This window comes from Bactrocera latifrons, unplaced genomic scaffold (assembly GCF_001853355.1).
Source record: "Bactrocera latifrons isolate USDA-ARS-PBARC rearing strain unplaced genomic scaffold, ASM185335v1 scaffold_163, whole genome shotgun sequence".
Classification (NCBI taxonomy): domain Eukaryota; kingdom Metazoa; phylum Arthropoda; class Insecta; order Diptera; family Tephritidae; genus Bactrocera; species Bactrocera latifrons.
Window position 1 is genome coordinate 227,613 of NW_017535108.1, and position 24,984 is coordinate 252,596.

Sequence of the window (24,984 nt, forward strand, 5' to 3'; positions counted from 1 at the left end):
TCTATAAAACTGCTTAGAAAGTCACAAGGTGACTTCAGGGGAAGCTGGTTCTATAAAACTGCTTAGAAAGTCACAAGGTGACTTCAAGGGAAGCTGGTTCTATCAGAAGGTCCAATCAGAATATTTGGTGTAATAAGATGTCGATAGGCACATCACGATATTAAAAACTCCTCACTTTTATACCGCTTTCACAAATCTAGGCCACTTACCTTAATTTCTCCTCCAACTCCTTGACCTCTTTTTCCAACGCCAAACGTTTCTCTTTGCAAAGCTTAAGTTCAAATTCCAATTGATAAGCACGCTCCGTTTTAGCATCTAATTGCGTCTATATGCATATATAAAAAAAAATAAACAACAAATAAATAAACAATATTGCAAATTATCCATTAGAACATACCAATATTTTGTCTTTCTCACTTTCCAGTGAGACATAGGTCTTCTTCAAAGCTGCAACTTCATTGCGCAGCTGTGCAGCTTCACGATGTGTGACCTCACGATTCGAGTCCAAATCGTTTAAACGCGTATCAGCCGTTTGCAGTTGCCGCTCGGCAATGGCAAGTTTACTTTGATACTCTTGCAGTGTGCGTTCGGTTTGCTCGTTCAAAATTCTAAAAGAAAACTCGCATAACAATAGTTAAATCTAAGAAACTGGAACAAATTTCCAAATTCCTACTTAAATTGACTGTTGCGCGTGCGCAATTTCGTATTTTCCTCTTGCAAAGTGAAAATCTGCCGCTTAAGCTCATCTATCTCCTCTTTGAGCAATGCAATGTGTGTTTCATGTGGCACTCGCGCGGTACTCAACTCACGATTCTCGCGCTCCAACTGTCTTAAGCGCGCATTCAGCTCACCAATATGTGTTTGTGACTTCTGCGTTTCCAACGATTGCGCTTGCAGCAGAGAAACATGCTTCTCACGCAACGTATCACGTTCACAACGCACACGTTCTAACTCAGCGCGTGCGCAATCGCGCTCACGTTCCGCGCGCAGAACCACTGCTTGTACGCAATCACTACTGGCAGCGCTGAACGTTGACTTAGCGGAATGATTTGAACGTGCGCTTGCTAGCGATCCTGCAGTGGTAGTGGCTGTGGCTGCATTGACTGTGTTTACTGACGGCATTAGGCGTTCTTGTTGGCGCAGACAAAGCTCTGCGCGCAGAAGACGTAGCTCGTCATCTTTTGATTTGATTTGAGATTGTAGAAACTCAACTTCCTGTAGATAACATACACGTTTCAGATTTTTTAAATAAATTACTTTTGATGTACCTTTTCGGATCCGGCTTTGCTAATAAGGCGCAAATATTCTTTTTGGAAAAAGTCACGTTCAGACTTGAGTCTTATTTTTTCTTCATCGGTGCGTTGTTCTTTTTGTTGAACATTATCTTGCAGCTCTATGGAGTGTGAATAGTTAATGCTTATCATAATTACATAATGTCACATATTGTGTTTTCGATAATAAATATTGCAATTTTTATACTCTTGCAATCGGTTGCAACAGGGACTATATTATTTTCTTCATCTCAACCCCATAAAATGTTAACAAAAGTGTAAGTGACCCCAAAAGTAAACAAATGTTGTTGACTTGGCTAAATGGTAATAAAGGTTGTGGACTTGGCTAAATATAAACAAAAAGTTCATTGACCTAAAAAAAATTTAAAGAAAAGGGTCATTGATCTCAAATGTAAACAAAGCGGTCATTGACCTCGGAAAAATTTAAACAAAAGGGTCATCGAACTCATGGAATGTAAAGAATTTACCCGTAAAAATCTGAATAAAGGTCGATGATTTGGCTAAATGTAACTAAAGGTTATGGACTTGACTAAATGTAAACAAAAAATTCCTTGACCTAAATGTAAACATAGGGATCATTGATCTCGGTAAAATGTAAACAAAAGGGTCATTGACCTCGCAGAATGTGAAAAAGGTTGTTGTCTTGGCTAAATGTAAATAAAAAGTTCATTGACTTCAAATGTTAACAAAGGGATCATTGAAATTATCAGCAAATCTGTTAGTTCTAGTATTTAAATTAAGGGAGAATATTTATGTGATAACAGCTTGGTTAATATGTAAAAAATATTAATCAAATTCAGAACTTTTTACCTTTTTGCATGCCATGTATTTTGCCTTTCAGCTTTGACAATTTTTTTAGCAAGCGCTCGTTTTCAGATTTTAGCTCAGCGTCTGAAAAATATATCAAATCATATTTTAAAAAATAAATTATTATAAAAGTAATAAGGTACATTGTAAGAAATACAAACCCCTTTGTGTAAGTTCATTAATTCGTTCATTTAGACGACGTTTATCAGCATTTAAGGCGGCCACTGCTGACGAGTCATTAGAGTTGTTTACACCATCACCAGCTCCTCCAGCTCTGCGACCAATTTGTGTTCTATTATCACCTTTCTCTGGTCTATTGCGCAATTTCTTCAACTCATTTTGTAAATCTTCCAACTCTTGTTCACGTTGTGCTATTTCGCTATTTGCTTGTGTTTCTACTGCCAAAGCTGCGACCTTTAGTTCATCAAGATCATGTTGCAGTTGTTTATTATGAGTTTCCAGTGAAAGCGCTCTTTCCATTGCTTCATGCATTTGTTCTTGATACTCGCGTATCTTATTTAAACTCTCAGTCTTCTCTCGTTGTAAATTTTCAATGTCTTCAGACATACCGCGTACATCTTTAAAACAGCAATCTTTTGCTAGAGCAGCAGGCGGACGACCACCTGTGAGCAACTCGTTCAAACGACGAATTTCTCGATCGCGAGATTCAATCTTGAGTATTTAATTTAAAAAATTCATTAAAAATAAATTTCAATAAATATATCAACGCCAATGAAGAAGAAATATATTTACCTTGCGCTTATGGAACTCTAGTTGGTCTGTCAAATTCTTTACCCTATCTTCCAATCTGTCTATTTCATTTTTTAACGCTACACTAGGCATTTTGTCAACTCCAACGCTTGCACTATCTGCCGTATATGGACGAGTAGTTTGGCTGGTACATTTGGTGCAACGTATATTGCCGCGAGATTCCAAAAGTGGTGGAATGCGTTCACCAGAACGCACCGTACTTACAAACGGTTTTTTGGCTGTGAATACATACATATTTTTTGGATTTATTTAATTGTTTTTAAGAATAAAAGATAATTTACCTTTGTCTTTAACATTTTTCATATTTGGCCCAGTTATTATATTCTGATGTTTGGCTAAGAGTGAAGACAGTTGTTGCTGTAGCTGCTGGCATTGCTCCTCTAGGTGAAATTTGTCCGTAACTAGATTACGGATTTTCTGAAGTAATTCTGTCGTATAAAAATGAACATATATAAATATATATTTAAATTAGCAGGTAATTTTTGATATACATATAATAAACTTGCCAAAATTTCGTTGCTCATAATCTTCTCGATCCTTTAAATTTTGTTGATGCAGCTGATTACATTCAACCAAGAGTCGTGAATTGTCACACTTATATGGTTCTACGCCTAATTCCCAACAAGACTTTTCCTACAACGAGAAAAAATATGATATATGTTTTGGCATCGCACAAAGTGCTTATATTGTTGACCATGACAACGGCTTACGGTCACAACTGAATAACAAATAGTATTCTACAGATATACTTTGAAAAACCAAAATTATTTTGCACTTTACCTCCAACAGGTCGACAATTTTTTTCTTTGCATCTCTTAGACTCTCCGTCGATTTAACCAAATCCTCAAAAAGCGCTGCAACCAAAGGTATACCAGCCAAGGGCAAAGTCTGTGTGTATCCCAGCACATCAAGTTTTTGTCGTAAATTGTTAAATACACCATCGCTTGCACTCATATTTTTCTTCAATATAAAATATTCATTACTTTAAATGCTAACATTCAAAAACCAAGCCGACAAAATTAATTTAGGCGCGCTCAACAATAAATGTCAAAAACTATTGTGAACTGCGTTGTTAACAATTTCCAATAAGAGTGATATGATTTCTTACAAATAAAAAAATACTAATTGCTAAGGAAATTTAATTTTTTTTATTTAATGTGTAGTACAATCGATACAATTAAGTTCTGAACATAACATCATTCAAATAGTGTCCAGGACTTCTTTTCATAAACGAATTCGATGAACCCTATATGCGACTACAAAATCAAGTCGTACATCATGAAAGCGCAAAGTTGCAATTGGAGAACGATTATTTTGATAACAAATAATTTGTAATCGTTGTTTTTGCGTATTTAATAATGATATTGTAAATATTACTGAACACAATGAAATAAAATTACACATCATTGCATATTATAAATAGCAAATAAGGCACTAAAAAATCGTATCATCCCTATGGCAAACACCGTACTATTATAAACGGTTTAATTAGAAGTAAGTCAAAAACATTAAAAATATAGTTAAAATTATAAAAGTTAGAACATTTTTATATATTTTTTTAAAACATGACAACAATGATATACAAAACATTCTTCAATATGTAAATCTGAGTAATATGTTTTCTCATTGTGAATAGTAATAAAGGAAGAAGCTTGCATTTGTTTTTCCACTGTTTTATATCAAAAGTTGTTATTGGGCACAAAATACAAGTTAACCGGCTAAATTAACTCTCCTTCTTGGTAAATAAAGAATAATAATTTTGTATTAAAATGTCGGATGCAAAAGCTGGCCGTTCTGGTCCCACCACATCCACTTATGCACTTATACCAAAGCCGGCCAATTTACAGTGTATGGATCTGCAGGAGTATTTGCGCACGAGAACTGCAGAAACATTGGAGAAACTGTATAATTATCCAACAATTTGTTTAGCTGTATACAGAGAACTTCCAGAAATCGCACGACAATTTGTAATACGTATACTTTTTGTAGAACAACCAGTGCCACAGGCAGTGGTCGCATCATGGGGTTCACAGCATTACGCAAAGTTTGTAACTTAGTTCCTTTAGGGGTATTTAATTACGTATTAATTTTACAGGGAGCAAGCCGCATCTACAGCATGCCTTACAGAACTCAACGTTTGGCGAGTAACTGCTATACCTGGTGGATTATCAGCCTGGGAACTTTGTCCAACTTTCAAAAAGAATTTGAAAATAGCTTTGCTGGGTGGTGGTAAACCATGGTCAATGTCCCATACGCTGGAGAAAGATTCAAAACCACGTGATATCGCCTTTCTAGATACTTACGCAATGGCACGTTGGCGTTGTGTGCTTCATTATATGGTAGGCACTGGTAGTTCAAACAAGGCGCAAGACAGTGAAGGTATTAGTCCAGATGCAGTACGTATACTCTTGCATGCTAATCTCATGAAGCGCGATGAACGTGATGGTATTACTATTACACGCCAAGGATTTCAATTTTTGCTACTTGACACACAGTCACAGGTGTGGCACTTTATGTTGCAATACCTGGACACCTGCGAAGAACGTGGCCTCTCATTGCCCGATTGTCTTTCAATGTTATTTCAATTGAGTTTCTCCACATTAGGGCGAGACTACAGTTCGGAAGGCATGAGTCCAAAAATGCTAACCTTCCTACAACATTTACGAGAATTCGGACTTGTATTTCAACGTAAACGTAAAGAAGGACGTTTCTATCCAACGCGGCTGGCACTAAACGTGACTAACAAACACGCAGCTGTACCAGCAGTAATAGCTGAGGATGACAAAGCACAGGAGAGTGGTTATATTGTGGTAGAAACAAATTACCGTGTATATGCTTACACAGACTCCCCGCTGCAAGTAGCCGTTCTAGGCCTGTTTACCGAACTTCTATATCGTTTTCCCAATTTAGTGGTCGGTGTACTGACACGCGACTCTGTGCGCCAAGCGCTACGCGGCGGTATCACTGCAGACCAAATAGTTAGCTATTTGGAACAGTATTCTCATCCGAACATGAAATTAACTGAGTCGGCAATTAAATCTAAATCTCCACTACCACCAACCGTTGTGGACCAAATAAAATTATGGGAACTTGAACGTAATCGTTTCACCTATACTGAAGGTGTGGTTTATAACCAATTTTTATCACAAGCCGACTTTGTAACGCTGCGTGACTATGCGCAATCCATTAATGTGCTGGTACACATGAATGAGCGTACGCGCACAATGGTTGTCACCAAAAATGGACATGATGATGTAAAACGCTTCTGGAAACGATATTCAAAGAGTGGCGGATAATTTTTTGCTAAGCTAAGTAAATAACATTAACGTATTTTGAAAGAGCTTGTAAAGCTTTTGTATGTATAGTAAATAATGTTTAATAAAAATACGTACATAAGTGCTTAATATTACAAATGCTGCTCGTACTGGCTTGTTTGAATATATTTTTTTCAATTATAAAAAATAAGACATTGCCAAACATACAATTTGCTAATTTTACATGCAAAGCGAATTAACAAAACAAACGAAAATAAAAATGCAAATGGTAACAAACTAACCTTGAAACAAATCTTTACGCGTAAAAAATGAGTAAACAATAACTTTTGAAAACATTCGCAATCATCGCACTGGTATTTTTAAAATATAATCGGCCGCTGTGGCATACACAGATTGTAGTAGCTTTTCTTATCCCAAAAGTCACCACCCTTCCAGCCACACCAACCCTTCGTCTGTATCGTGTGTAAATCGTCTGCGCCCGTATAATGCGGATCTAATATCAAAAACTTCACTTTCCCCGTTTGTGAGCAGTAATCGATGCCGATTATAGTGTGTGCCAATACTCCACCACCAATCATAATAGGTGTACCTTGCGTTTGAAAATGCATGGCCAAATCAGAAGCAAGATTAGCTACCTCGGCGCCGGAAGTAACGTGTTGTATTCTTGAGTCAACGTTAAGAAATCCTTGAAGGCACATGCTGACTTCCGTAGAACCTATCCATTGTGTTGATCCAACGAAACTGGGTTGCTTATCGCCTATATTTACTAAATATTTTTGAATTTCGCGATGCGTTGGTACTGGTTTTTCTGTATAACCTTGCAGCAGAAACCATGAACAAATCGTCTGCAATGATCGATACGCACATCCCCAACCTTTATCTTGCATTTCCTGCTGCAAATAATGATAGTAATGGTAGTTTCCCTGCACAAGGTATTGTCTACCGTCGGTAATGCCACTAGGTCGCAAACCTATATGTGTGTTTACCAATGGCGATGGATTACTAAGTTCATCATAGAAGAGACAGTGGTTGGCACGTCGAAAATATGGTCGTGTGACTGGTAACCCAAAATGCCGATGTAGTTTCTTGCGTTTATCCTGTACACTAGTTTCATCATCCGATACCCCATCTAAGTAAGAACACGACAAGAAATGACCAAACTCCTGAAAATATATAAAATTTATTTCAAATTTCGTGAAAAAAGTTGTATAAGTAATTGTATTACAAACCTGGGGAAAGAAGTGGTAGCCAGAAGGCCTAAGCAACTGTGGTGTTTCACTGGAATTCTCTAAACGCTCTACCATGCTTTGTTCGAATAGACGCAATGAGCGACATATGCTTTCTATAAGTATGTCGTACAATCGACTTACTTTGGTGCTTTTGCAAAGCATCGCCATCGCTTCTACTTCCAACGGCATACATACTTTTTCCTCTTCTCGTTTGACACACATCGCAACTGCTGGTGGCGCCACTTGGTTACTGCCGCCCGTACTATCGATTGCATTACGCTCTCGTGTTTTACACCGTAGCACATTAATTCGTAGTATATCATATGCGCAACCCAGTGCTCCAAATACTTTCGCTAATGACACACTCGAACTTTGCACTTTCTTTTTACCACCTTTTTCGACATTCTCATGATTTTCATCTGCACTGCTAATTGCTTTACTTACTGCATTTAAAACGTTGTTAATTAGCGATTCATTTGTTATACCCTGCCCTTGAGCTCCCGCGCTTGTAACATATATTTTAGTGGATTCTAAACAAAAAGCTAAACTGCCACTGGAGAGCAGTTTACGTAGCGTATGCATTTCTCTTCGTACCGCCTATAGATAAAAAAATGGTAACTATAGAATATATACAATAGTAAACAACTCCATATACCTCCACTGTTTGATGTGTATACAACTCCAGGCTACATTTTAGTTTTGTGAAGCAAAAATCACGATACAATTGTTCTGCTTCCATAACTTCATAAGGCACCTCTTCAAACTTACTGTGTATAAAAACAGATGCCCGCATTCCTACAAGTGTGCCCAACTCGCACTGCAATAATATTGGATTATCCGTAATATCTACGTCTTTTAAGATATCATTTATATGTGCCTCAGCATCGGTGCAGTCCCCAAATTTTACCAACCCACACAAGTCTAGTTCTGCAGGAAATTTGAACTGAATTTGTTCGTAATTCAGATGTCCAATGGTGGACTCAACATTAAACCCCATAAGTAACAATGTGCCTTCTCCATATAGCACTCCAAAGAGGCAGCCACTGCATTGCTGTTTGATGCGCTCGAGACGCTAAAGTAATTAAAAAAAGTTATTCTTAAGAAGCTCCAATGACATCAAGAGGACGCATAATCTATGCAAACTACTTACCTTTAACAGAAATGCTGATATTTTAAGTTTCGGCAACATATTAAGTGTTAATTTGCACGTATCCCTTGAAAAAAATTACAATTTACAGGTACAAAATGGTATGTGTTGGCAAATTTTGACCGTAAATTGTTGGGCAGTGAGAAAAATGACATTAAAAAGAAAAAAGATGAGACGATGACAGCTGAGTTTTTCGCTGTGCTGCCAAGTTTACCTACGACATAGTTAAAACAAAACCGATATATATGAGAAATTCAATAAATAAATAATACGTAAAGAATCTGAAATAATGACTTTATACATTATCTAAATAACTATTTTGGAACTCGTTCTACAATTCTTGTCCAGTTCTTGTCTTCTTGTTATCTGCATATTTTATGCAATCTTTCATATTTTTTATTGATCAACTAAACAACATAAGTAATTACGTGTAAATAATTGATTTCAAATATATTTTTAATATCTTAAGACGTGTTAAGTGTAAAAGTGAATTTCTAGCTTCAGAAAATATGATGATTTTTAATTAAAAAAAAAAAAAAATTTCAAAATAGACATGGGCCGTATATTTCGTAGATTAGAATTAAAAACAAGAGTTTTTGGACATTCCCCATGAATATTGGTGCATGTTTCCGGAAATCCGCTCTGCTGAAGAAATTTCCTAATTTATATACGACATCCTATAACATTTATATACGAAACTAAAGTGGTTTGTTCCATTATCCGTACACACATTTTCCATAATAACAACTGGCAACGAAATTGTAGAAAAGTTAATCTATGTCTCTATATATATTATATACATATTATATATATATATATATATATATATTATAAAAATATTTTTATATTTTAATTTGTTAAAAAATATAACAAAAGTGTTAATTTTAAACCAATAGGAAAGCAACTCTGCACCTTCAGACAGCTGACATACTGTGCTGTGTTTGGCTTTCATTACTTCTGACTCACTATTCTCTGAATTTTTCATAATTAATAAAATAAGTACATACATAAATTTAAGTAAATAAAATAAATACAATAAGAAACCATAAGGAAGAAGTACATGCTACTTGCATAGTGAAAAATAAGCTAATACAATTTTTGTTAGGTGAAAGTGAAAACTAAACTATTTTCTGGATTTCAATCGTTGTAAATCGATATTAGCAGACAATGAGATTTTATTGATAATACTGAACATTTAACACTAAAACAATGCAGTATTATAGCAATAATAGTGTCAAAGTTGCACTATTGTTGACGTTTATTACATTGTCCAGATGCAGTGATATCACGCAGCAAGTATTTGGCGATGTGAAGGAAGGCATTGTTGCAGCATTTGGGGACTTCAACTCTGATGAGTTGACTGATGTCTTCTTAATAAGAGATCAAATGAGTACCTTAGAAATTCTATATGGTAGTTTACATTTATACATCTATTTAGTTTTATTTTCGAATGAGTATATTAATATTTTATGTATTTCCTTCAAAGGTGCTTACACGGAACCTCTCTTACGACATGGTCCCTATTGCAATTTCGATGGTTATGAAATCACTAGTGTAGTACCAGGAGATTTCGATGGCGATGCTTTAATGGATGTACTTGTAACGCTACGGCCCAAACGAAATGCAGTGAAAAATATTTATAGTGTGCATGTCAATTGGGGCGGCCCTGATGGTATTAATTGCTCGAGTGTTGGAAATCCAATTTTAACCACCAAAGGTGAACCTTTGGCATTGGATTTTAATCGTGATATGATCATTGATCTGTTCGGATTGGATGAAAATGGCGACCGAGCATTCTGGATATTTCAGCCTCAACGAAAAGCTCCAGAAAAGCGCTCACAAGCTCCACCGAGTGGTTCTGAACAAACTACCGCATCAATACGCATACCTAATGCCAACGCATATTTAGACTTTAACGGCGACTTCACAGCTGACCTTATAGTACAAACCGAAAAGAACTATGAGGTATGGTACGGTCGTATTGAAGAAAAGGAGGATTTTAGTTATAATCACAGCATTGATATCGATATCATTGGTTCATCGAATTTCATGATTGGTCAAGCGGTATTTGCTGATTTTGAGTTAGAGGGCGTCGAGAATATTATATTACCCGTCTGCATTCAAACGGACTGCTCAAACTCAACAGTTTTGGTGTACGATGGTAAAAGCTTCCGTGATGTTCATGTAAACTTTAAGGATCCACAAGGTGTACTATGGGGCTTTGTTCCGTCAATTGAATCAGATGTTTACTTAAAAACCATCACGGCACGTAGCGGAGACTTTAATATGGATGGTTATCCAGATTTGATTATAACACTTCATACTATTAGTGGACCAAAGCGTATGCAAACTTTTCTTTTAGAAAATGTGCCATGCAAAATGTGTAACAAGCCACTAAAACGAACTTTTGAAGTTAAATGGAATGGTTTAAGTCCAATGGGGAATGAAACTGTTGCCGGCGCATTCTACGATTTCTATCAAGATGGTATGTAATCTTAAAAACCCACATTTTTATATAACATCATACAATATTTTTATTTTAAAGGTGTCCTCGATGTTATTCTCATTGAAAAAACTAAACAGGGAAAATATCGACCACTAGCCTTCCGTAATACGCTGGACTATGATGCAAATTTTGTAAAAGTTATTGTTCTTACGGGACTTATAAATAGCAAAAATCCTACACAAACAACGCCATTAGGTAGGAAGCGACGAACTTATGGCACGAATTTACCTGGTCCACGTATCACCTACTCCACCACCACACAGGAGGGTGACCAACAACAAGGTTCAAGTGTTCAACTTCCACAATCTGCTTATTTCGCTCTGCAATTGCCTTACACAATTTTTGGTCTTGGACGTACACCTAATTTCGTAGACTCGCTGACAGTAGGTTTGGGCAGCAAATCGCGTACTTGGACACAAGTTATACCGAACTCACAGATTATTGTTGTACCAAAGCCAGTGAGTGAACCCCAGCATTGGAAAGCACAGCTTTTCGTTACACCCAGCAAACTGATTTTAATGAGTGTGGTAGCGTTGGGTGGTACCTGTCTGGTCATAGTGCTCATTATACTGGTTTTGTATATTAAAGAAAAACGTGAGGATAAACAAGAAAAACTGCAAGAAGCTCATCGCTTTCATTTTGATGCAATGTAAAACAGTAGCAATTGGAAAAGCTGTACGCCTTTGCTTCTTGAAATGTTTATATATATTAATTTTACTCGATTTCTAGTGTAAAACCTTATTTTATTGCGAAAAGTGATTTTTATTTGTATATCTCTATTGATAATACCTTATTGGTTATTTTTATTTAACGTTTTTGAGTGGATCATTAATAAATTAAATTAACACCTCTCAACTTAATAATATTTATTGTAATATTCCATACATATTTATTAAATATAGCATTAGTACTTTTTTTTACCATGTTTGGATTGTTCCGAGGGAAAAATAAGTTGTTTAGATAACATTATACAACACTTTTTTAACAGTGCAGCCAAGTAATAAAAACGATAGCATGGCAACACTGTCAACTCCATGTCTGAGTTTAGCAAAGTGAAATCGGCGAAAAAAAATCATTGTTCATTGCTCACACGAAAATACAGTAACTTAAGTAGTTAAGAAGATTATTTTCATAAAAAGCGAAACCAGAAAAGTCTATAAAAGTGAGTTATTTTACTGTTAATAACTTCGACAATGTTCGAACTATAAATAAGTATATACAATGTCGATTGTAAAACTATTGAGGTGCTAAAATGTCGAGTAAAAAATAATTCTTCCAGATTGCATGGTGCATGTATGTGTGAATATGATTTGTTTTATTTTTTGTTGTTTAAGGCCGCTTTTTTACTTTTGCCGTTAGTGGAGGGCCTAGTTAATAACAGAATTATTTAATCATAACAATATATGCATTTTTTACTACATTGTGGCAAGAAATTCGAGGATGAAGAAACGCTGTAAGAAAATAGTCATGATAACAGGGATTGTGTTTGTTTCAATCAACTGCTTTGTCCCTAGCCTCATTAACGATACATGCTCACCTTGACGTATCACCGATGACGGCTAATAAACGATAGGCATGGATCATTGACCCTCAAAAGAATTTGTTAAAAAAAAATTTCATTAATGCGTGCATTTATATCAATAAAACCTCGTAAACTGAAAAAATATTTTTTTTTTATATTTTTTTAGCACACAACTCATTTAAATTTCAACGTTAAACTGAATATATAAGCGAAACCTTATCAACTGCCCCAAATGTCCGCAAATACAGCATCCACATCGAATCCGACGAGATCGTCTAACTCAACGACGATGACTTCGCATATCTTAAACGCAGCTAGTACTAGTATGCCCAGCAGACCGGCGGTACGTGCATTAGCGCTTGAATACAAATCACTGCAAGAAGAACCGGTTGAAGGTTTCCGTGTAAAATTGCTTAATGAAGATAATCTCTTTGAATGGGAGGTGGCAATATTTGGACCGCCGGATACACTTTACCAGGGAGGATATTTCAAAGCGCACATGAAATTTCCACAAGATTACCCGTATTCACCGCCATCTATACGCTTCCTGACAAAAGTTTGGCATCCAAATGTGTATGAAAATGGTGATCTCTGTATTTCCATATTACACCCTCCGGTAGATGATCCACAAAGTGGAGAACTCCCTTGTGAACGATGGAATCCAACACAAAATGTGCGCACCATATTGCTATCGGTTATATCGCTGCTAAATGAGCCGAACACATACTCACCAGCTAATGTTGATGCATCGGTTATGTACCGGAGGTGGCGTGATTCGCAGGTAAATTTTTTTCCGTATACCTTTTTTATGCAATAGTTGGTAACTTGTTACTTGTTATAACCTGAAGTGCTTACTAATTTTAAATTGATTTAGGGAAAGGATAACGAATACCCAAGCATTATACGAAAACAGGCACAGGCCGCTAATGCGGATGCTATAAGAGAAGGCATTGTCGTGCCGATGACACTTGAGGATTACTGCCTTAAGCCGGCACGTAAAACATCTACAGAACCGACGCTAGACACAAATTTCTTTGACGATGATTATGATTTGGAAACCGAAGACGATCTACCAACCGACGATGATGATGAAGACGATGACTATGACCTTGATGAAGACAACACAAATACGAAACGTAAAGATAATGGCACCGCGGATGAATCTGCTGATGACAGTGGTAAAGGTGAGACATCGTAATCTCACATTCAAATGAATAATGTTTTATTTTTTTGCTTCGGAGTGTGAAATCAAGGTAGAAAAAGCAAAAGATAAATTGTGTGAGATTTTTTTTTTAAAGAGGTGGCAAGAAATTTTTATGCAGCGCATATGTGGCAACAAAATTCAGGAATAATTTAGCACTTATGTAGTGTATATATTTATAATAAAACAAGAAACGACAAATGAAAAAACAAAGAAAGCACATTTATCCTTTTGCTAAACATAAACAATTCAAATGAAAAAATTTGACTTTTTCAAAAAAGCAATAACGCAAATTTACCGTAATATTTTTTTGTAAATGAAATGATAAAAAATAAACAGACATGTATACATATACAATAAATAAACAAAATAATTAGAAGTGTGCAGATTAGTTTAGCAACAATTAAGTGTTTTTCTAAAAAGTAACAATAAAAATACTAAATGAAAACTTAACAAAAAATAATACATGTAAAGAGTAATAAMAAATATTAAAGCCAAATAACAGAAATTAACTGACAACAAATAGCAACAAAATGCCATAAACGTAGCGCTATAAATATCAACTAAAACTTTAATTGTATAATGCAAATTAGATGCTTCGTACACTAAATTTATTAAAACTATGCATAATGACGTCAATTGAGGACGAAAATAGTTTATGTTAAAGAAATGTATTACCACCACTTACAAAAGTTATTTCAATCCAGCTATCTCGCTGCAAAGTACCGTCAACTGACAAGCTTGATAATCTTTTTTACCAGCACGTGTACAGTTATCACAATTGAATACAGATACAACAGCATTACATTTGTCTGTTACCCTTGAAACGCGTTTACACATTTTTAAATATTTAACTTTTACTTTAAACAAAAAATACACACAACATGTGTTGTTTATGCAATTCAGTTTTGAAAACATTGAATTTTTTTCGTATAATACTGCTTGTATACACGTATTTTTACTTAGTTTAATTTCGACACAGCAATACATAGCTTGTATTTTAAGTATGTTTATATAAATTTATTTTGGTATTCATCATATACATATGCACATGTACTGTATTGTTCTAGAGCTATTATATTTTTATACTCATATGCGTACATACGTAATAATTTGTAATGTTTTATGTCTGTAAGATTTCGATTTTCTGCATTATTAGGAAATAGAGAGCTGGCGTTAATGTACCAACGAACTATTTATTAATTATGTAATTTCGTCTATATGTATGTATGTAAATTTTCTATGTAATATGTATTCATGTGAATACCGGTTTTAATATGCATACGCTATATAAAATAAATTTAAACAAATTTTGACCAACATATTTGGAAATGAACAACTTTCTCTAAAATTAAATGCACAAGTGACAACTGAAATTGGCTCAAAGTAATCGAAATCAATAACATATGCGGGAAACTATTTTTTTTTTACCATGCAACGCTAAAACTGCATCGATTGTAATATATAAAACGTAACAAAAATTTCAAACAAATTTCATGTGCTAATGATTGTTTTAATTTTAATTTCTTAAACTAACGTACATAAATTGTTTTGCAATAAAGCAAATGTTGAGTAATGTAACATATTAAAAAATATTAATGAATAATATCATAACAGGCGTTATAGTTTGAGTTTAAAAAATCAGTAATTTTCTTAAACCTAACTTAAAACTCACAAAATTGTCGAATGTTTCAACTAACTATAGTGAATAATTAAATGATTTTCAATTCATGTCGCAACCGTCGTTGCATTGAAAATTAAACATATTTTAAGTGAAAATAAGGCATAGAAAGTAATATACATACATATACAATAAATATACATACTTGAGAACGCATATATGTAATAGCAACTGCTTATGTATTGACATACATACATACTTTTCCTCAATACATGCAGAACATTTTATAACTAAACATTAGAATTCCTCTTCATATAAAAATACTAAAGCTAATATGAAATATGTAGTAACTATAAATTGTAATATTCAAACTAAGTAAATGGAAAGCTGAGATACAGAGGTATAAAATAATTGATATGATGGACATACATACATAAGTATACTATAAATAAATATGTACGCTCTAAAAATAAATAAATCTTTAATGATGATATTCAAAACATGCAATAATATTGTATAACTAGTAAATGGAAAGCTAACTGTCAAATTCTACGATTGTAAGATATATTCTCTGAAAAAATATATAACTAATGATAAGATGTGACACTCCTTGCCCAAATCTAAAACTGCACTGTTCCAAGAACGTGTAATTCTGTTGTCGAATAAATCCTTCATATTTTATAACCATATGATTAATGAAAGTAAATTGTTAGTTTTGCTTATACAAGACTCATGCAGTAAGTAGTTAACAGACCAAAATTTTGTCCAATATAAGTGGCGGAAAATGGTCAACCCAAAATTATTGGAATAGCTTCGATTTGAAAGTCTCTGGCTGGATAAAAAACTGGTGTTTAGTGGTTACCTAGATTACACTGTCATGGAAATGGTTATATATAATAAATCTACAGCCGATCTTGCATTACTGAAATTGTTCGGGTTTTATTGTGCCTAGAGTTGTCCACTCGGTAAACTAACGCTGTTTGGAGCGGAGAGTAGCAATTTTATTTTGTGTAACAATGTTAATTGTATTACTTGTTTAATGGTTATAAAAAGGTATTTTTCTCCAATTTCCTTTGCAACAATACCAAAATAAACAACGAACAGCTGATTCCGAAGCTAGAATTCACAATAATCTAAGAAACAACAAATAAACAAATTAAAAAAAAAATTAACATAATTGGATTTTTTACTTTGCATATTTCGCCATTTCGTCATACTAACGCAGACACAAAAAGTTTATTTAAATCAATTATTAAGTTTAAAATGTTCAAATGTTTACTGAATTCGTTAATTCCTGGCAATGCCTGTGTTTTGTGTGCTTTAACTTCCTAAGTTATCAGTTTTTGTTATTATTCCTAATTCGCATTTTACACTATTTTACAGTTCATATTCGTAAATATTTGTTTTTTTATCAGACATTTCATTTTGTGATTTTCGCATCTTCATGTCAACGGCAAATTTGCTTTAATATTGCTGCGCCTGTGAATGTAGAGGAAAAAAGTAGAGTAGACAAGTTTTTCGTTTTTCACTTTTCGTGAAAATTGAAAGAAAATTAAAATTTTAAATTGTAAATATACGATAGAGAAAAAATTTCACAAATTTTCATTGCAAATTCAAAGATTTGCAACCACTTACATCGGTCTGCGGGTGCTGAGCGAAAAGAGCGGAGTCAGTGGCTTGTATAGTGCGGCGAAAAAGATCGATTCTTTCAGTGCCTAGGCAGACAACAAAGGCAGTACATTTTGCAAAGATTCTGCTAACTAATTGTATTACTCTCTGGGAGTAGCAATACCTCAGATAAGAAAGTTTTTGATTTGTTAGTTCTTGTGCTAATTTAATGGCTACAGGCGGTGGAGGTGCCGTTGGGCTAAGTGGGTGCGGCAACGGTGGTATCGGTGCAACAGCAGGCTCTAATGCTATAAATTTACAAGCGCTTCAAACATTCCATCATCGCTGTGGACGCCGCATAACACTTTCCAATGGCAACCGCACTGCGGCGCGTTCTGTACGTGATTTTAGTCATGCGCTGGTGTTTAGCGCCGAACCGCTGACAGACGATGTACTCTTCGAAGTGGTAATTGAGAAGAAGGTTGGTATGCTTACAGAGCAAGTGCTTGGTACAAATTGTAGGTACTAAGCGCCCTTTTCAATTTAGAACCATTCTTGGGGCGGCAGTATTGAGATTGGTGTGACATCTGAATCACCAGAGAAACTAGAACTGCCTTCCTGTGCTACGGCAATGCGTAACGGCACCTGGGTAATGTCCGGCATTGATGTGCGTAAAGACGGCGTTTGTCTAATTGAATTCTATGGCACTGATTTGGAGACACTGGGCGAACGTGATCGCGTTGGCGTAATGCGCACTTCCAACAATGAATTAGTATTTTATGTTAATGGCGAGCCACAAGGTGTTGCAGCGCGTAATATGCCCAAAACATTGTGGGCATTGGTTGATTTGTACGGACGTTGTGTGCAAGTGTCACTCTGCCCTACGGATGTCGGTGGTTCAGGGGTGAGTGTACATGAATTTCATTTTAAAATCTTTATTAAAAAATGTATTTATTACGTAGGATTTCGCCGAAACATCAGTTCAGCAAGCACATCAAATTGTGCAGAATATCGATGTACCGATGAGTGTGGATGTGACGGTTGTTTCAACTGCATCGCCGACGACCAACAACGCCTGCACAGCCAACAATAATAGCAGTGGCGGTGGTCTAGTTTCAAACATTAGCACGAACGCAGATATTAATGCCGCCATTTCAAGTTTGGGCAGCGCAGGCGCCGCTGCGATTTCCGCTATTTCGCAAACTGGTTTGCATAGCGCTCTACCCTTATCTTCCTCGGCTGCGGCAGTGATTGCGAATAATACGTCCACGTTGCAAAACGTGGGAGATTTTTATGATACGGATAGGCTGCGTTTTCACACACGCTGCGGGTCCCTTGTGAAGCTTTCGCCGCATTGCCGCAGCGCAGAGCGCCGACGACCGTTGGATGAGTTCAATAATGGGGTGGTGATGACACATCGGCCGTTGAAGGATAATGAGCTGTTTGAGATACGCATCGATAAGTTGGTGGACAAATGGTCTGGTTCCATAGAAGTAGGTGTGACTACACACAATCCGTCGGTGCTACACTTTCCAGCTACAATGACGAATATGCGCAGCGGCACCATAATGATGTCTGGCTGTGGTATACTGACAAATGGCAAGGGCACACGTCGTCAGTACGGCGAATTTAATTTAGATGAACTGCGTGAAGGTAAATTGTTTATTTTGGTGTTTTAATATTTCATTCATTAATATTCATTATATGCATGAATTTTGCAGGCGATCGTGTGGGTATGATGCGCAAGTCTAACGGAAATCTACATTACTATATAAATGGCCAGGATCAGGGTGTGGCCGCAACTCGTGTCGCCCAAACGCTCTGGGGTGTCATAGATCTCTACGGCATGACCACCAAAGTGACGATTGTGGATCGCGATGAGCGGGAACAACAAAATTTAGTAACACGTCGCAATAATCTTATACTTACAGCCGCTTCAGGTTTAACTAGCGGCAATATGGCAATCGATAGCATCGGTGCGACAAATGCACTTATTACGGCGAATTCGGCAACGCCGACACCTGTATTGAGTTTGCTTAGTCCAGAAGGCGAAGTCAATTCAACAGTTGCTGCTGCAGCGGCCGCGTTGGGCGACTCAACGTTATCTGGCACTAATACGCAGCGTAATGATGATCGTCTAACCTTCCATCCGATCTGTGGTTCGCATGCTACGGTCACACATAGTGGACGCACCGCTCTTCGACCAAAGTAAGTATGGCTCATGAAAAACAGTTTAATTTTTATATTATTCACGAAATTCAATATGGGTTGTAGCCTGAGCAATAAAGAATCCTCCAAAGAAATTGTACAATAAAATAGTTGTCCCTTGACTTTCAAATCACATAACATCACAGAGCGACAGTGACCCAAGCACAGGCCGGGCAGTTTGCTTATACAGCCAACTAAAATTTATTAAAAAAATATTCCAATTTTTAATTTGTATGTGTGTTCCTAAATAATTATATAGTAATGTTTATCTTTTTATCCTTGAATAAATTTATATTTCCAGTGCATCTGATGACTTCAACAACGGGGTTGTGCTAACTCGTCGCCCCTTACGACCAAATGAATTGTTTCAAGTGCGGCTTGAGCGTGTCGTTACGAAATGGGCCGGCTCGGTAGAGATGGGTGTAACCACGCACAGCGCCGAAGAGTTAGACTTTCCTTTTACCATGACCAATGTGCGGTAGGGCTCCCTAAATTAAACGTCAAAATTAATATAGTTGAAATTAAAACTAAAACCTAATTAATTGGTTATCTTACAGCTCCGGCACTTGGATGATGACGGGCAATGGTGTTATGCACAACGGCATTACGGTTATTGAGCAATATGGTCAGAATCTTGATCGTTTGCAGGTCGGCGATCGTGTGGGTGTCGTGCGCAAGGACGATGGCACGTTACATTTCTGGGTGAATGGCGTTGATCAGGGACCGGCAGCGACCAATGTGCCCGAACGCGTCTTTGGTGTTATCGATCTCTACGGTCAGGCCGCGCAGGCTAGCATAATTGACACATCTGAATGTGGCAGTCCGGATACGGGAAATTCAACCATATCCAATACAACGCTCTACAGTGAGCCACCCTTGCGCTTCCATAGCATACACGGTCGGTAAAATGAACTAATCGAAATCGTTGATTTTTTGGGTTCTAAAATTAGCATTTGTTTGTTAAATTTAGGTAAAAATGCTGGCATCTCAAATGGCGGTCTCACCGCCTCCCGTCCCAATTCGCTGGCCGAATTCAATGATGCCATAGTCTTCAGCAATCGTCCGTTACGTCAGCGCGAACTCTTCGAGGTTGTGCTCGATATCATGGTGCGTCACTGGTCGGGCAACATAGAGATTGGCGTGACGGGCACACGCCCCGAGGATATACAACTCGCCGCCAATGCGACCGACTTGGATGCCAACGATATGATAATACTCTGTGGCTCGATGATCTTTCATAATCGTAAAACTATACGCTCCAATGTGCTCATCGATTTGGATAGTTTGGGCGAGGACACCCGTGTCGGTGTAATGCGTAATGGAGATTATGTGCATTTCTTCATCGATGGCGTCGATCAGGGCCCAGCTTGTGAGTGCCGTATGCCGAATGTGTGGGCAGTAATCGATTTGTATGGGCAGTGTGCGCAAGTGACGCTCACGCAATCGCAGCCAGATATACGTGCGCCGTATGCAACTAGTGAGAATTCGCAAAGCTGTCAAGCAACTTCGGTTATACAGCCGGCAACGTCGGAGTTGAAGCATCGTTGGACCTGCATATCGGGCAATGTGACCTTATCGCAAAGCTGGACGGTGGCTTCACGTATTACCGGCGCTTCGGCGGCACTCTCGCGCTGTGTGGTTTTCTCCGAGCATCCGCTGAGTGTGGGTGCGCCATTCGAAATCAAACTGATCTCGCACAATTCGTTATTCGCAGGTATGTGATTTTTTTTTAGTAGAAATGTTTTTAATTTGAAAGAATGTTGTTGCATTTCAAAGGCTGTCTCAATATCGGCGTTACCGATTTGAATCTCTCCGATGACTATGTGCGCAAAAATATACCGTTAAGTATTAAACGCATACCTGCCAATGTCTGGTATGTATCTGGCAATGAGGTGCGTCACAATTCGACGCTGCTACAGCGTTCCATGGCTTCATTGGAGTGGCTGCGTGTTGGTGATCGCATTGCGCTCGAGCTGACGCCAGCGCGTACGCTGCGCATACTGCTGAATTCGGAGGACATGAATATACACTTTCAGAATGTGCCCAATGTGAGTAACGGTGTTGCATATATTATTGCTGTATTCATATTTAAAGTACATTTCGTACTCTGCTAGGATGTCTACGTCGTTGTTGAACTGCAAGGCTCTACCATGGCCGTGCAAGTGATCTCTTCACAAGGTCCGACTTCACCGCTGCGTCCGTGTAGTTTACGCCTACAAGACTCGCTCGACTTTGGTGTTGATCCGCTCAATAAACAAGACTCAATGCTGGAATCCATCGATTCGGAGATGCAAACTTATGAGTTCTCCGAGTTGCATGGCAAACATGTGCGACTCTTGGACGAACATCGTTCGGCGATGCGCGTACAGTCTTACAATCAAGGTGTCGTATTTGTGGGCAAACCGTTATGCAAGGGCGAGAGCATTAGTGTGAGTGGAAAAGCGTGTTTTTTAATCCAATAAACAATATGAAATTAATCTCGCAAACTACAGATCAAAGTGGACGCAGTGAATCCCAAATGGAAGGGCACAATAGGCGTCGGTGTGGTCGCAGCGTGCCCGCAACCCACAAGCGTCTCACAATTGCCGATCTCCATTTTGCATTGTAAGCGTCCGTGCTGGGTGGCCACCCATGATTACATCAATATAAACGGTCAAAAGATAGCCTCGAGGTATGGCGAAGCGCTGGAACAAATACAGCCGGGTACAGTCATCACCATGACACTCTCGAATGTCGGCATGTTGGGTGAGTGCGCAATAAACATTTTCATGCACTTTTGTATCAACCCTCTTTTACAGTAATTATGGTTGGTTCCATTAATTTGGAGGATTTGGCGGCCGGTTTACCCAATCACGTCTACCCTGTCTTCGATCTCTACGGAAAATGTGAGAAAATTTCACTCATTACTAGCAACGATGTGGGCCGCAATAGTACGCCGATTATTGAGGAGGCCGCCGCGTTGGAATATGATAACTTGCAGGAGCAGGATGGTGGTGTGCCACAATGTGAAAAGGCCGATTTGGAGATGCATGAAAAGGAAACGGAGCAGCTGTCGCAACAGCAGCAGCAGGCAATGCAGACAAGCGGCAGCGCAGTGGGCGGTGTGGCTGTGGCCAGCGGTACCAGCAATGCAGCAATGTGAGTAAAAACCAGTTTTTATATACTTTTAACGTATTCTAAATATATTTATTAATCCTCAACAGGAATCGTTCGGTGATGGAGAGTGTGTCGGAGAATTTATTGTTGAATATTTCGATTAAAAATCGAACACTGGAGCAAAATCGTGCTGTGGAGTCGAATGCAGCTAACACTTCGTGGTAAGTAACCGAGTTATTGTTGAGTTTGTTTTTATGGTCGCCTGGATGCAGTGGAACGACAGGATGCTTCTCGATGTCTCCTATCGAACACTTACGTAGTGAGACCCGCATAATGAACTCCTCTTCAGGCAGTTCATAAGGCAGCAATGTGCTCTAATGGTATGATATGAGCTGACCAGTATGCTTTTTGGATAGAAAAGGTTTTGTGCAAAGTTTCGAAACGATATCTCCAAAACTGAGGGACTGCTTCGAACATGACTAAATCAACTCGGCTATAATCTCTCAGTTTTTCTCTCTATACTCCTTATATTTACAAATACAACTTCATATAAAATAAATTTTTGTTCTCACGCTCTCATTTTCAGCTGTTTACGCGAGTCGTTACAACTACAACACAATACCAATCTCAATATTCAACGCAGTCAGAGTACGCAACGTTTTCAAAACGCACTGAATGCGTCGGCTAACTGCACTACGCCAGGTGGCGCTATTGCTGACACTGCAGCGGCCTCAACATCCGCCGCACCAAACGCAGCTGCGTCTGGTAATAACAACGGCGCCACTACTACTACAACCACTGCTCCTTACGTCCATGATACGAATAAAGATTACGAGGCGCTCGAAGAGGCCGGCGCTGTGGGCGGCATGTCACTGCAAAGCGAACTGCGACGCTGCAGTTCCAAAGAGAATTTACTCAGCGCTCAGCGTTCCTCCAACAATTTGGACGCGTTAGAACAGCTAGTCAGCAGCGTTGGTATACATGGCGCAAATGCTAATGGAACAGTGGCCGATAATATGACAGCTAATGAACGCGCGCTCGAAACCGATAGCAATTTAACTGCCAGCGCCACGGTTGATGCTTCTGCCGCAGTGGGCGTGACCACTGCTAACTTAGATGGCAGTGTGGGTAATGTTGGTGCCCACGAGCATTTGGTAGAGGAGCGCGCCGAGGAAGGGGACGATGTGGACGACGATGACGATGATGATGACGACGACGACGATGATAATGATGATCTTGAGGACAATGACAATTTGGATCATTTGTTACTATTGCAACAACAACATGATTTGTTACGTTTACGCTATCAGCAGTTAAGTCAACCTTTATCGGCAAATTTCGGTCCACTCTCGTCGACATCAACGTCCACACAATTTGATTCGCTGCAGTCAATACCCTCCATCGAACGTAAGGATTGTGAATATTTGAAGTTAGTGCAACAGTTTCGTACTTCACTCGTTTTGCCGCAATCCTTCTTCCAACCGCTAACCGATCCCATTTGCTTTTGCTCGCACTGCAATGCTTTCACATCGGAAAAGCTACACGGTTGGGTCTATTTCAAGTTGAATCAGCAAACGGTCAACTCGGCCGCCGCGCAGCATTCGCTCGACACCGGCGAGTGGCTGCCGCTCTACTACATGACGCGTGTCGACAAAATCCGTGCCATACTGGATCATGGTCAACCACTGCCGTTGGAGTCGAGCTGCGAATCGCACACCAGCCTCAGCAATCAGAAGGATGAGCCCGGTACGCGTCTGGAATTGCACTTCTCACCGAATGCTGCCGGCATTGTGTCGATGAACAGCCAACATAAATACAATGTCAACTCGCATTCGTATCGCATCGGCACCGCTTTCGAGGTGTACGTGCGTCGGCAATCGCTCTGCTTGACGAATAGCAGTAAAATGAATGTGAACGCCGCGGTGGGGGCTTCATCGAGTGCTGCAGCGGCCGCGTTTAGCTTATTGGAGCGCCGATCGTCGGCGGAATTGTTGCATCCGCATGAATCGAGCAGCGGTTTGACGGTCGAACAAAGCAGCAGTAGCAGCGGTGGCGCCGGTAGCTTCAGTGCGGGCTCAGCGTCGAGCGCATCGCTCAAAGACATGACGTGGTTTACGAAGGAGGCAGGCGCTTGTGTCATAACAGCGCTAATATTGAAATTGGAGAAAATAACGCCTTCAAAGAATGCTGGCGGTGCGCTCAGTCTCGCTTTAGATGGCAACTAAGCACAGGCGAATACAGCAAATTAAAAATACAACAAAGGTCTCGTTGAGTAGGTGGTTTGTGGCAGCATGGAGAAATAGGCTATAAGGCTACACTTCAATTAGCATTGCTAGTCTCTTTTTCTTATATTTTTTTTCATTATAAGATTACTATTCCAAAAAGAAATGATATATATATTTTGCACTTTTGCATACAATTTTATATATACAAACTTATATAACTTTATAAATTATGCAAATGTAATGCAAAATTATTTAGTTTTGTAGTTGAACTGCTGGACCGTAAGGAGTCCATATTGCACATTCTTCATCCATGATTTATTTATACATTAACATTAGTTTACTGCACTGATAAGCTCTTAGTAATGCCGTAAAAAAACTATGAAAATTGCTGGAGTTTCAGGGTATAAAAAATACACGTTTAATGTCAGCTGTAAGCTAAGCATGGTTTAAAAAGCTCTGCTACTTGAAAGCTTCTC

At 38.3% G+C, this 24,984-nt stretch overlaps 6 protein-coding genes across 7 annotated transcripts in view; 4 read left to right on the forward strand and 2 right to left on the reverse strand.

Annotated features, from left to right (window-relative positions):
• Window positions 1-3,910, reverse strand: part of LOC108966542 (centrosomal protein of 135 kDa) — a 25,181-nt gene extending 21,271 nt beyond the window's left edge. For both annotated transcript variants that reach the window (XM_018929517.1, XM_018929518.1), the window contains exons 1-10: window positions 3,651-3,910; window positions 3,377-3,503; window positions 3,152-3,298; window positions 2,853-3,088; window positions 2,261-2,771; window positions 2,103-2,183; window positions 1,269-1,393; window positions 674-1,215; window positions 398-608; window positions 210-325 (exon numbers count right to left, since the gene is read on the reverse strand). In XM_018929517.1, the coding sequence (XP_018785062.1) occupies window positions 210-325; window positions 398-608; window positions 674-1,215; window positions 1,269-1,393; window positions 2,103-2,183; window positions 2,261-2,771; window positions 2,853-3,088; window positions 3,152-3,298; window positions 3,377-3,503; window positions 3,651-3,824 (2,270 nt within the window). In that variant the 5' untranslated portion in view covers window positions 3,825-3,910. The remainder of the gene's footprint in view (window positions 1-209; window positions 326-397; window positions 609-673; window positions 1,216-1,268; window positions 1,394-2,102; window positions 2,184-2,260; window positions 2,772-2,852; window positions 3,089-3,151; window positions 3,299-3,376; window positions 3,504-3,650) is intronic.
• A 615-nt stretch (window positions 3,911-4,525) lies between these two features.
• Window positions 4,526-6,425, forward strand: LOC108966553 (general transcription factor IIH subunit 4). The gene is made up of 2 exons (XM_018929538.1): window positions 4,526-4,914; window positions 4,966-6,425. Exons 1-2 carry the CDS (start codon window positions 4,640-4,642, stop codon window positions 6,164-6,166), a joined length of 1,476 nt encoding a protein of 491 aa, XP_018785083.1. The 5' UTR covers window positions 4,526-4,639; the 3' UTR covers window positions 6,167-6,425.
• LOC108966552 (probable Ufm1-specific protease 2) lies at window positions 6,268-8,667 on the reverse strand. The gene is made up of 4 exons (XM_018929537.1): window positions 8,525-8,667; window positions 8,030-8,446; window positions 7,375-7,971; window positions 6,268-7,308 (listed from the first exon to the last, which is right to left on the reverse strand). Exons 1-4 carry the CDS (start codon window positions 8,561-8,563, stop codon window positions 6,505-6,507), a joined length of 1,857 nt encoding a protein of 618 aa, XP_018785082.1. The 5' UTR covers window positions 8,564-8,667; the 3' UTR covers window positions 6,268-6,504.
• Window positions 8,668-9,452: 785 nt separating this feature from the next.
• LOC108966549 (T-cell immunomodulatory protein) lies at window positions 9,453-11,887 on the forward strand. Its single transcript, XM_018929533.1, has 3 exons — window positions 9,453-9,932; window positions 10,008-11,006; window positions 11,067-11,887. The coding sequence occupies exons 1-3, from the start codon at window positions 9,731-9,733 to the stop codon at window positions 11,678-11,680; spliced, it is 1,815 nt and encodes a 604-aa protein (XP_018785078.1). The 5' UTR covers window positions 9,453-9,730; the 3' UTR covers window positions 11,681-11,887.
• Window positions 11,888-11,987: 100 nt separating this feature from the next.
• Window positions 11,988-16,077, forward strand: LOC108966550 (ubiquitin-conjugating enzyme E2 R2). The gene is made up of 3 exons (XM_018929535.1): window positions 11,988-12,189; window positions 12,716-13,330; window positions 13,424-16,077. Exons 2-3 carry the CDS (start codon window positions 12,782-12,784, stop codon window positions 13,745-13,747), a joined length of 873 nt encoding a protein of 290 aa, XP_018785080.1. The 5' UTR covers window positions 11,988-12,189; window positions 12,716-12,781; the 3' UTR covers window positions 13,748-16,077.
• An 836-nt stretch (window positions 16,078-16,913) lies between these two features.
• Window positions 16,914-24,738, forward strand: LOC108966551 (neuralized-like protein 4). The gene is made up of 13 exons (XM_018929536.1): window positions 16,914-17,460; window positions 17,527-17,883; window positions 17,942-18,632; window positions 18,701-19,187; window positions 19,489-19,665; window positions 19,745-20,085; window positions 20,158-20,901; window positions 20,964-21,235; window positions 21,302-21,616; window positions 21,680-21,932; window positions 21,986-22,325; window positions 22,391-22,504; window positions 22,870-24,738. The coding sequence occupies exons 1-13, from the start codon at window positions 17,209-17,211 to the stop codon at window positions 24,506-24,508; spliced, it is 5,982 nt and encodes a 1,993-aa protein (XP_018785081.1). The 5' UTR covers window positions 16,914-17,208; the 3' UTR covers window positions 24,509-24,738.
• Window positions 24,739-24,984: the final 246 nt, after the last annotated feature.

Excerpts from the sequence above, each read along its gene's own strand:
- LOC108966553 (XM_018929538.1), top strand. The coding sequence starts at position 4,640 with ATGTCGGATGCAAAAGCTGGCCGTTCTGGTCCCACCACATCCACTTAT. Across the intron at positions 4,915-4,965 it reads GGTTCACAGCATTACGCAAA|GGAGCAAGCCGCATCTACAG; the intron begins GTTTGTAACTTA and ends TTAATTTTACAG.
- LOC108966552 (XM_018929537.1), bottom strand. The coding sequence starts at position 8,563 with ATGTTGCCGAAACTTAAAATATCAGCATTTCTGTTAAAG. Across the intron at positions 8,447-8,524 it reads TATCAGCATTTCTGTTAAAG|CGTCTCGAGCGCATCAAACA; the intron begins GTAAGTAGTTTG and ends TAATTACTTTAG. Across the intron at positions 7,972-8,029 it reads ATACACATCAAACAGTGGAG|GCGGTACGAAGAGAAATGCA; the intron begins GTATATGGAGTT and ends TTTTATCTATAG.
- LOC108966549 (XM_018929533.1), top strand. The coding sequence starts at position 9,731 with ATGCAGTATTATAGCAATAATAGTGTCAAAGTTGCACTATTGTTGACG. Across the intron at positions 9,933-10,007 it reads TACCTTAGAAATTCTATATG|GTGCTTACACGGAACCTCTC; the intron begins GTAGTTTACATT and ends TTTCCTTCAAAG. Across the intron at positions 11,007-11,066 it reads CTACGATTTCTATCAAGATG|GTGTCCTCGATGTTATTCTC; the intron begins GTATGTAATCTT and ends TTTATTTTAAAG.
- LOC108966550 (XM_018929535.1), top strand. The coding sequence starts at position 12,782 with ATGTCCGCAAATACAGCATCCACATCGAATCCGACGAGATCGTCTAAC. Across the intron at positions 13,331-13,423 it reads GGAGGTGGCGTGATTCGCAG|GGAAAGGATAACGAATACCC; the intron begins GTAAATTTTTTT and ends AAATTGATTTAG.
- LOC108966551 (XM_018929536.1), top strand. The coding sequence starts at position 17,209 with ATGGCTACAGGCGGTGGAGGTGCCGTTGGGCTAAGTGGGTGCGGCAAC. Across the intron at positions 20,086-20,157 it reads GCGCTTCCATAGCATACACG|GTAAAAATGCTGGCATCTCA; the intron begins GTCGGTAAAATG and ends TGTTAAATTTAG. Across the intron at positions 20,902-20,963 it reads GCACAATTCGTTATTCGCAG|GCTGTCTCAATATCGGCGTT; the intron begins GTATGTGATTTT and ends TGCATTTCAAAG.